At 43.4% G+C, this 11,494-nt stretch overlaps 1 protein-coding gene across 3 annotated transcripts in view; it reads right to left on the bottom strand.

Annotated features, from left to right (window-relative positions):
- LOC108256679 (cilia- and flagella-associated protein 57) overlaps positions 1 to 9,723 on the bottom strand; it is a 19,452-nt gene extending 9,729 nt beyond the window's left edge. For 2 of the 3 annotated variants that reach the window (XM_017453806.2, XM_017453796.2), the window contains exons 1-10: positions 9,267 to 9,416; positions 8,581 to 8,770; positions 8,110 to 8,414; positions 7,637 to 7,872; positions 7,338 to 7,503; positions 7,072 to 7,212; positions 6,829 to 6,968; positions 6,210 to 6,375; positions 5,678 to 5,788; positions 4,813 to 5,019 (exon numbers count right to left, since the gene is read on the bottom strand). In XM_017453806.2, the coding sequence (XP_017309295.1) occupies positions 4,813 to 5,019; positions 5,678 to 5,788; positions 6,210 to 6,375; positions 6,829 to 6,968; positions 7,072 to 7,212; positions 7,338 to 7,503; positions 7,637 to 7,872; positions 8,110 to 8,414; positions 8,581 to 8,770; positions 9,267 to 9,287 (1,683 nt within the window). In that variant the 5' untranslated portion in view covers positions 9,288 to 9,416. The other variant, XM_017453815.3, reaches the window with a different exon arrangement.
- Between the last annotated feature and the right edge of the window lie 1,771 nt (positions 9,724 to 11,494).

Raw genomic sequence — 11,494 nt, 5'->3', positions numbered from 1 at the left:
GCCTATGCCCCGTATGGCAGACAAACAGTGAATCTGACTGCCGGAATTCAGCAGTCATTTGGGTATAACACTTTAGTGCTCACACTGGGCTCCACAGACTCGTACTTGACCCCTACTCATCCTCCTGAGTTGGGGGCTCAAAAGCTGACAGACTGAGAGGCTGGTTTGTAGATGATGAAGAAAAGGCCTTTGGGAGAAATTAAGGGTTTGTCCATAAAATTACCCATGTTCCCAGAACTCCAGCATAGGCACTCTCGGCTTACTGATAAGGCGTGCAACTCACCTACTCAACTAGCTGATGACATGGCTAAGAGGAAAGCTGTTTTCATAGACAGCCACCTCAATTCTGACCTCTCTAGAGGTTCAAATGGAGGCTGACACAGTGCCTCTAATACAAGAGGCAAATCCCAAGAGGATACTTGGTTTCGTCGAGGAGGTCTCAGATGTTGAGCACCTTTAAGGAAGTGGGTCACAAGAGTGTGGTACCCAATCATCAAGCCATCTACTCTATTATGCATGGCTGAGATGGCAGCTATGTATACCTTGATGGTTGAGGCTGCAAGGCCTCCATCAAGATGGGACTGGAGAAAGCTGAAGATTACCGGTATGGGACAGCGTGTTGGTTCCTGATTTTGTGCCTGGCACCACTCAGAAAAGAGCTTCCATCTGTTAGCGTACAACACATTGGTGGGAGGTACACAGGAGTTGTGGATGTTCTGAACTACTGCTGGATCACACAGCTTTAGTAATGGTTCTGGCCCTTCAGAGGCCAGACTCAAAGTTGCAGCCGAGGATGGGTTCGGGTGCCAGATTCGACCCTCCAGCTGTGGGGAGATACCTCCTCACAGGGAGGCACCAAGGCTCCCTGTACAGTAATCTGTGTAATATTGGAAACCACACCCTCCCTGGCCATTTGGGGGCTACTAGCAGCACCTTGTGATTGCCCCAGAGGATCCTGTCTAGGGAGGGCAGTATCAGCGATAGTGGAGGGAAAGCATACAGCAGTCGATTCAGTCACACATGGGCCAGCGCCTCTTGGCCCAAGGGACTTGTTGGTTCCCCCAGTGAAAACCAAGAGAGGACAGTGTGTCGTTGGAAGTGAGGTGAGAAGGTCCACTTCTGCTCTACCATGTCTGTGCCAGATTGCTTGCACTTCTTCGGGGTGCAGCTTCCATTCGCCAGGGTGGAGGCTGTGCCAGCCTAAGGGAACCCCCTGGGTAAAATATGCTCTTCTCCTCCATGGACGTAGGCACCCTAGGCCACTGGCAGCGTTTCTGACCAGCTTGTGCCTGTGTTGAGTGGGATGTAAACCGAAGTCATTCAGCCAGATCTGGAAAGGCCGTAATGACAGAAGGCCTAAAGGGACCCCTGATGAAGCTGCTGTGAGAATACCTAGCAGTCTCAGAAATGCTTTGAGGACCAGAGCCCTGCCTCTTCTGAAGTGACTGATAAGTTGGAGGATGTTGTTGACTCGCCATTGACAGGGGGTAGCCATCATCAACTGTGAGTCCAACTGGATGCCAATAAACGGTCTTCGCTGACTGAGCATCAGAGAGCTCCTTCCATAATTCACTGTAAGCCCTAGCTTGATAACACTGGAGTCCAGCAATGCTGATTGTCTGAGGGCATCTACCCTTGACTGGGAACAGATCAACCAGTCATCCCGGTACGGGAAAATTCGAATCCCCCTGGAGACAGTGCCACTGCTACAAACCTGGTGAAGACCTCTGGTGCCAGTGAAATCTCGAAGCACACAAAACTGGTAAGCCCTTCCCTCGAGGGTGAAACGGAGGAAGTGCCTGCTGGGGCGCGATTGGAGCATGAAAATATGCATCTTTCAGGTCGATGGTTGTAAACCAAGCGTTCTGCCTGATGCCATGCAGCACGTCCACTGTATGTAGCATGTGGAACTTGAGGTGCATGTTCAGAGGTCTTAAATCCAGAATGGGGCAGAATCCGCCGTCTTTCTTTGCGATAATAAAATAAGTGGAATCGAATCGACTGTTCCGTAAAGCTCTGTCTAATTGCTCGATGGCACTCTTCTTCAGGAGAGCCCAGACCTCCTGGCGTAGGGCCAGAGCCTTGTTTGGGTCCTTGACTAAGGTCATTTTGACCCCCTGGCACCTCGGTGGTCGGCGTCTGAATTGAATGTTGAAGCCAGGGTTGATACAGGTGACAGGGTTGATACAACCCAGGGGTCTGAGGTAAGCGCTTACCAGCATCTGAGCTACTGGCTGGGGAAGCACCTGACCGCAGGAGTGGTGCAGTCCTTGTCTACCCCTTCGCCCCTTATAATTTCTGGAGGGGCGACAGCCTGAAGTCTGGTTTCGCTGTGCCAAGCGAGGGGGCTGGGTGGGGGTTGGCTGATGAAACCTTTCAGGGTGTTGTGCTCTCGGCTGGGTAATCGGCTGTGGTATGTACTGAGCCGTATTTGTTGCCCTAAAGGGTCTCTGTCTAGCGGGACAGGAGCTCACGATGCAGACTAGCAAACTGTTATCTGGCCTGTGTAACCTGTAGGCTGCGCTCCAGGGCTTGCTGTGTTCCCCAGGAAACAGTTCCCCAGGAATAACCGGGAGAGAGTGGAGGGCTCTCCTGCAGGGCTCCAAAAGTGGAGACTGGGCCAGCCATATTTGGCGTCGGGCGAGGGTTAACGAAGACATTAACCTCCCCAACTCCCTGGTCATATAGGCGAATGCCTGCAAAGAGGCATCACTCATGCTCTGGGCAGAAGGGTCAACCTCCGAAGCCTGCAATGTCTGGGACAGGGCCAGCATGAGGTGTGACTTGGAATTCCCAATACGTCCCATACGTGCTGCTGTCTCATAGCTTCTCACAATCAAGTCATCTGTCAACCAGCACTGTGGCCGGGGGCAGCGTGCATCAGGCCGAAGTGCTTCATCAGGTGACAGCACAAGAGCGGCAATAGCCGGCTCTATATTGGGCATGCGGTCAAGGCCATGGTCGGATGCCTCCTGCATATTAGCTAGTGCTCTACAGTCTGTCGGTAGATGAAAGAAACGTCTGGGGTCTGCCCAGCACCTCTGCAGCTCCTCGATAAACGGAGCTGAGAGTGGGATACAGAGAGCTGCGGACTGAGAGATCTTCCTGAAAAAGGCGCTCTGAGGAGTCACCCGGACAGGTGCTGCATCTAACCCTAGACGTGCCAAGGCCATTTTTTCCACAGGCCTGACTGATGTCTGACTGGTCTACGAGCCCTTCAGTGTACTGTGGCTCGTTCCCTGCGAATTGGGATGAGATGAATGGGAGCTCTCACTTGCCCTCTCCTCACCATAACCTCCCCCAATAACTAGGCTCTCCGAAGCCCTAGTGGAGAGTGCATCCTCCTCCTGGGTGGTGACAGTATTGGGGGCAGCACCCTGGAAGGAGACCACTAGCAGGCTGTGCACTGGGTGGTTTCAGATTAAGGAGGAGAGACTTAATCTCTGCAAACTCAGAAGCCAAGGTGTCCACCTTCTGGGTTAGGCAATCTACCTTTCTGCGTTTCCCCTGACCAGGGCCACCCCGAAAATCGGTTTTATGGCGCTTATGAGAGCTGGGAGACATGGCCTGTGTAGGATGCGGTTGAGTTCACTATATTGGGGAATAATCCCTCTATGATCACTATGCACTGTGATGTGATACGGTGCAGTTTAGAGTGAACACACTCACACTGTAGCCAATAATTAATTAAATTCATGGAAGAAAACAATCACCCGTTTCAAACAACCCCAATCAGGGGTGTTGTGTAGCCTGTCCTACCACAACGAGTCAATTATGAGAATTAAACAATTAACAATATTGGGGGATGAACCCTCTATGATCACTATGCACTGTGATGCAATATGGTGCAGTTAAGAGCTCACACTATAGCAAATAATTAAATTTAGTAACTAAATCGCGGGGACAAAAACAATCACCCGTTCCAATCAACCCCAAACAGGGGTGTTGTGTAGCCACAATGAGTCAATTATGAGAATTAAACAAATAACAATATTGGGGAATGATCCCTCTATGATAACTGTGCACTAGGGTGCCATCTGGAGCATTTAAGAGCGAACACGCTCACATTATAGTCAATAATTAAGTCAATTCACGGACTAAATCACGGAGATGAAAAACAATTTAATGAAGCCAAATCAGAGTGTGTTCCCTACCGGCAACGCGCTTTTAAAAAATGAAACAACCAAAATCGTGGGGAATAACTCCACGATAAGTATAAACATAAATTTACCAGAGGGGATTCCAACCCGACTTCAATTGTTTAGCGTTATATCTGCATTAAAGTGAGAAACACCAACTGAAAATTAACTGTAAACTGCCTATTGGCGAATTAGAGCGTACCCGCTGCTAAACGGCGTTGATAGCAGTCACTTACCTTTCACTGGATAGCGTATTATTTGAAGTGAAATAATCACAAAAAAAGGCTAACCGCAGTCTTTGGAGGACGAAAGTACATAGGCCCAACCCTACTTTGGGTTACAAGACTACCAGCAGTGCCTGCACTCCTGAAACCTGCTTACCAACATGAGAAGATACAAAGAGGTCGTTTCTGGGGTGAATGTGCCTTTAGTACCGGGGCAAAAGGCACACGTCACCCCGGTCACAGGTGACTTTGTTGATATAAACACTCGACCTGCACGTACACGTAATGAAAATCAAGCTTTCAGCACCACCTCTGGCGGTCAGTAGAAATTAAATAGAACCCTTGTTCATTATGTGTTATGAGCTGGAGCTGCTGTGGTTGTAACTTTCATCCATCTTTCACAGAGTCTTTAACAATCGTGTGATTTTTTTTTTTTTTTTTAGACTTACGCTTCCGTCATCGATCTCCTTAAGACTGCATCTGTCTACAGCGAGGACGCTCCCGGTGTTAGGTGTGAAGATCATATCCGTATAGCCACAATCAGTCTCTTTGCTTGTCTTGTAACTGCCAGTCAGAACGTCCCATGTGCACACAATGGCATCCATCCCACATGACACCAGATGAAGGTCATCTTCCCTCCACTTCACCGACTGAACCTGGGGTCAAAACAGGTTATCAAAGTCATGGATATTTATTAATGTTCTTAATTATATTCCAAATGTTGTTGTTTTTTATTTAATAAAAAATGCCATCCATCCATCCATCCATCTTCTATACCGCTTATCCTTCTTCAGGGTCACGGGGAGCCTGGAGCCTATGCCAGGAAGCATCGGGCACAAGGCGGGGTACACCCTGGACAGGGTGCCAATCCATCGCAGGGCACAATCACATACACATTCACACACACATTCATACACAACGGACACTTTGGACATGCCAATCAGCCTACCATGCATGTCTTTGGACTGGGGGAGGAAACCGGAGTACCCGGAGGAAACCCCCACAGCACGGGGAGAACATGCAAACTCCGCACACACAGGGCCATGGTGGGAATCGAACCCCAAACCCTGGAGGTGTGAACGTGCTAACCACTAAGCCACCGTAATATAAAATGCATTAAATGTGCGTAATATGTGTTCAAAGTACTATTCAGACTACAAATAATGTACAAATAGTAATTACTGAAAAATAAATATATAGAATGAATGATGTGGCAAAAGAAATCTTTGGCTTTATCACCGAACTATGTGACTACATCCTGAAATTCACAAAATTGCTAGTAAAATGTGAAAAAAAAAAACTATTTGTACTGACCTTCTTAAGGTGGGCGTTCAGGTCCAGTTTTTTGCCTGTTCTGATGTTGTAAACGTGTATCACTTTTTTGTTGACGGCCGCGAACATGTTGCCATCGTGGTTGAAAACACACTGTGGACACACACACATTCGTTATTTCACTCACAAATTCTATACAGTTTCCGGAAAAACAACACAAATTAATTTATTTATATAAACATATTATTTTAATAAGACTAAGAAATTGCTTAATAAGAAAGAGCCAGAAAGAAACTTATAAAACAAAACAGTATCTGAGCTTACAGGACAATAACAATTTATCTGAATTTGATCATTAAAAAACAAAAAACTCTTTCTAAACGTCTCAGATTTCCAATAATGTACATTTGATGTGTCCTTATAGTGCAAGTTTTCTTGAGCTGTAAATGGATGTTTCAGGATTTTAGAGTTTTGATAGCAGGAGTGTCAAAACTTTCATGTCCCACCTCTCAAACCAGCTCTTCGCCCATACAAAAAACTTTATAACATTAAAGTCACATCAGTGACGACCTACCTCAGTGCAGTTCTTTGTGGGGAACTTCTGGACAGTGCGGATTTTGTCATAATGCAGGTGCATGAGGCGGATTTCACTGGAGAAGCCCACCAGGATGGAGAGGCCATTCGGGTGCATCGACACGCAGAGCGGCTCTTCATCAAACTCCTTAAACTGGTCCAGAGAGCTGCAGCGAAAGAAAAAACACATGACATCCATACAGTCAGAAAACTGTCACAGTAAATTAGCCCTATGGACATTTTGGTAGACATGTCTAATGATGATCATTGTGCTGATTGATTAAAGCCAAGTACATTACTCATTTCAGTATTGACAAGTACCAAAATGTTTTAGTATTGCTCTTCGAGTAATAAAAAAGATAGTAGACACAATATAGTAGATATTTGACACAAACGTTTTGTTTTTTTCTCTAGTTAAGCCTCAAGATGTACAAAGTATTCTCTTAGCACTAAGTAGTGTCCAGTGAAGTGAGATTTTCCAGCCAGATGATGCAGATAGGTAAAGTGGACCAATATTTACTTTATGTAAAAATAATGGTCATCTTATTTTCTTTGAGTTTGAGAAAGGTGCTATATTTAAAATAAATAAATAAATAATAAAAAACATTAACAGCTCTTACTTGGTCTTGTAGTTCCAAATGTGCACGGTGAAGTCCTTCGAGCAGGTGGCGACGAGGGGTTTTGATGTGCAGATGGACATCCCGGTGATGCTCTCCGAGTGAAGAGAGTGAGACAGGAATTCAAACTGGGCCTTCTTACTCTGAAACAAAGGATCAACGGAGAAGCAGAAGTCAGTACATTTTCAATTCATTGGCTTTCTATATATTACTGTATACTCCTCACACTGCGTGTTGCTCTGTTACCTCGCTAATCTCGGTCGAGGTGAGGCTGATGCTGTAGAGTTTGCCTCGGTCTGTGCTGATGACCAGCGTCTTCTCTGCTGGACTAAAGCACATCGTGGCAATCGCCTGAAGCGGCTGACTGCTGTATGGGTCCACAGGAATCTGCAGATCAGAGGAAAACAGTTTAGTGCTTATACACATTGATGCTCAGCCTAACAACGAGTTACCTCGCTTGTAACTTACCTCGCATAAAAGCTTCTGCCGAACGTTAAATATGAATTACTCACGCTTATTTCCGCAGTCTTCCTGTAGTTATCGTTCTCATTAGATATCTCGTAGAGACAAACTAATCCCAGTCCAGCTGAACAGGCAAAGCCTTTAGAATACTGCGTGATGGCGGTAACAGACGCCAGTTGGTCCGGAGATGAAGTTGAGTCCTTCTTCTCTGTTTGTCTGTCGAGAGAGTGATTTACCTTACTGTACACTATAGGATCAAACAAGCATTATTACAATGATAAAACAGATCATAACAACAAACAAGACAGTGTTGGAGAGGTTCTCTGGATCTCTCTCTCTCTATTGTTACCTCTCATATGGTCTCCCCAGCTGGTGCAGTTGTCTGGACTTCAACTTTAGCAATTTCCCGGCCTCAGTTCCCGCGATGATGCAGTCCCCGGACAGCCACATGTGGCACAGGACATCCTCGTTCTTCATGTTATAGGAGTTGGCCTGTCTCAGGGACGCCTTCTTCAATTCGAAGATCTTGAAGGCTCTTTTTCCACTCACACAGATCTGTTTCTCATCCTGAGGGTTAAAGCTTACCTGGGATTGAGAAAAGAGAACACTCAGACACTCTTAAAACACAGATGTGAAACGGTTACTGTATCTAAGGCCACTGTCAGTGTGCACAGGAACATTCATGACTGAATAAATAAAAATGACTAACTGGAATTTATATTTTCCATATAGTGGTATACATGTTTTGGATGGAGAAACGTCTTCAGTGTTACAAATTTCACTCGCCTTCACTTACAACTACAAGACATTCAGAATTTCTACCTGACTAATAAGGCCATTCCTCGTGGTCTTCACAGAATCGATAAGCTCCTTTTCCTGCCACTGCCAGAAGTAGAGGGTCCATGTGGGTCCTCCAGCCTGGCCCAGCAGGTATTTAGAGTCAGCCGAAAACGCCATGCAGACAAACTCCTGCACGCTGTAATCGCTGCCCTTCAGAACCTGTTTCTTGCAGCATTTCTCGTCCTCTAGGTCAAAGATGGTGATGGTGCCCCATTTATCGCTCTCTGACACGGCCAGGTAGCGCCGGTCGGGGCTTAAAGCCAGAGCCTTCATGCTTCCCTTCACACCTGTGGGGTAACGTCTGATTAGGACTGAATGTCAAAATAACATAACATATTAATGGAGATTAAAAATCTAAGCTTATCATAATAATTACAGTACAACATTATAAGTACAACATTTAGGTCATTTTAAAAAAGGTTCTACGGGAAGTAATGCTCTCAGCAGGCTTACCGTGAATGAACTTGGTCCGTCTCTGAAGGACGTGGTAGCGGACACAGTGGTTTCCACTTGGGAAAATCATCGTTTCCTCATCTTGAAACAGTAAGTTGTTCCTTACCCCTTTGCACACACCAAAGATGTGGCAAGGCTGGACTTGTGGTGAAGATCCACCAGAAGCCATTGCAGTGTTCGTGCAAGCTTTCTGGAACGAGAAAAAGAAAACATTACTTAGTTGAACATTAGTTGAAAAAGATACTGCACTGGTACCACATCGCATTGTGAAGGTAAAATGCACCGTGTGGCAATGTTTAAGAACTTTAAGAAAGCACATCTTGTTTAACTTTTAATGTTTAACTTTAAGAAAGCTAAAACTTTTATAGTTAAAGAGTTGGCAGGGTTTGTTTTGACTCAGCAGTGTCTTAGTAAGCGTGCACACGCACACAAGAAGGTGTCAGGTCATTAAGACGGGTATGAAATAATAATAATAATAATAATAATAATAATAATAACAATAATAGTTTTAAACGAATTTAAGCTACTTAATAGGACACTGTTATAGATATGGTATATAGAAAGATCTGTTCAGCAGCTTTGCTATATAATTTTTTCGGCATGAACACGAAAAGTACATTAAATATTAATCATTATTAGTATAGATGAAGAAAATGTTCAATTGGTTTGAATGTGGAGGAGTTTACCTGCATAACACTAGAAGTCATTGCTTCTCATTACTTGTTGTTTGTTTGTTGCTTGTTTGCTCTCGATATCATAGTCTTACTTTAAATTCCTTTCCAAAAGTTCTAGAACATAATTATCTTAGCTGTGCGCTATTACGTCATGAATGCGTTACCTACCATCGTCTATGTCGTCATCAGCCGGCGTCCATTTCTTACTGCGAGTTTCTTTTCCGCTCTTCTTAAGATTCAGCCGGATGTTATTTGTTGACTTTTAACAGCAGACATGGTCACAAAGCAGCTTCACAGCTCTAGCTCAAATTCCTGATGGCTAATCATGCTAATAATATTTTGAGTGTATGTGTATTTGATATCTTATGCATAGCATCCTGTTTTGTGTAAGAAGACTGCTGTACATGTTCTTGTTTGTGGCTTTCCTGTGAAACTTTAAATCTCGTTAATGTGCTTCGTTCATTAAGACAATCTTCACAAATGAACACAACGTTTTATGAATTTTGAAGCCTAAATACTACGGAAGCCCAAAGCGGCCATGCATTATTGGGGTTTTTTTCTGTTGTTTTCTCGTGATCTCGACATAATGTTCCTGTGTACTCGACATCCATCATCCCGAAGTCAATGGGGAATTTTTTTTTTAATGTTTTTTTTTTTTTTGTTAAATGCCAGAAATAAGATCTGTGGTTAACACATGCTCAATATATGTTCACATGTTATACAGCGACATAAAATACATCAGTAATAAGCCACTCAGGATTTTTTTTTAAAACAAGAAGAAAAAGCTTTTACATGTCTTGAAAAAGACGATTACTAACAAGTGGCTAAATGGTACTACAGAGGTTGTCGGGGGAATTAAACGTCATCACACCGAACAGGAAATCTCATCCACTACATCCGCGTTGTGTTTATACTCGCGCTTGTAACTCAAACTTTCCAACTTGTATATTTATTAATTAATAATATTTTCCAATTGTATTGTTGCTTTGTTTTTTTAAATAAAGATTGAAAGAGTTGTCGGAAGCGTAGTGGTGGTGACGTAGAAGTCATGCGACCGTGATGTAGTTCGTTTATAGCCTAACATTAGCTTTTTACTTCCTGCAAGTGTATAGGCTTCAAAATCTTATAATTATTATCTTAATTAACGAAACATGTAAGAATCATAAACATTTGTAGGTCACAGAGCTTATTTTCTGCAATAATCCAAAACCCGATGGGAAAATCCTATTGGATTTTTGTCGAGGGAACCGGGGTGATGCTAACTTCCGGCGTGGTCTACAAAAATACATCATGCCTGCAGGATCAACGACTTCCACATTAGTGTCAGAAACTTGAGAAGGGGGACACCCCTCTCTCTTAATGCCGAGATAAAGTTCATCTCTACAGCGGGACATTATTATATTTATGATGGCGAAGATGCCAACGTGCATGAATCACCAGTCCCACTCATAAAGCAGGAGATTTTCTCACTACAAAATTACATAGTGAGAAAACAGCTTTTTGTTATGTCAAGATCACGAGAAAACAACGTTTGTTATGTCGAGATGACGAAAAAAAATGCATGGCCGTTTAGGGCTTCCGTAAAATACAATTTCCGGAAGTAAAAATAAATAAATAAATAAAAAGGTAATGTAAGGATATAAACGAACTACACCACGGTCGCATGACTTTAACGTCACCACAATAACTTTTTCAATCTTTATTTAAGAAACACTACAATTGGAAAATACTATACATTTTGAATTTAATTTTAAAAAGTTTGAGTTGGAATAGTTTGCATGAGCGCGAGTATAAACACAACGAGGATGTAGTGGATGAGATTTCCTGTTCGGTGTGATGACGTTTAATTCCCCCGACAACCTCTGTAATACCATATAGCCACTTGTTAGTAACCGTCTTTTTCAAGAAAATACTGGGATAAGTGAGAGACTTTAGTAATCTAGTAGGAATATATAGTTATTTATCTCTTTATGTTCTTTTATTTATGTAGTATTGTTTTGGTATTACTATTATTATATTTATTTATTTATTTATTCATTTATTTATTTCCATTTTATTTAAAATTTTCTGCCAATCTACTGCCCACACTGGTCCAGTAGGTGGCGGTAATGCACCCTTAACTGGTTTGCCAACCGCCATTAAAACAAAAAGAAGAAGAAGAAGAAAGTCTTTCAAGACATGTAAAAGCTTTTTTTTTTTTTTTTTTTTTTTTTTTTTTAATCCTGAGTGGGGTATTACTG

Source organism: Ictalurus punctatus, chromosome 2 (genome assembly GCF_001660625.3).
Source record: "Ictalurus punctatus breed USDA103 chromosome 2, Coco_2.0, whole genome shotgun sequence".
NCBI classification, from domain to species: domain Eukaryota; kingdom Metazoa; phylum Chordata; class Actinopteri; order Siluriformes; family Ictaluridae; genus Ictalurus; species Ictalurus punctatus.
This window is presented reverse-complemented; position numbering and strand designations above follow the sequence as displayed.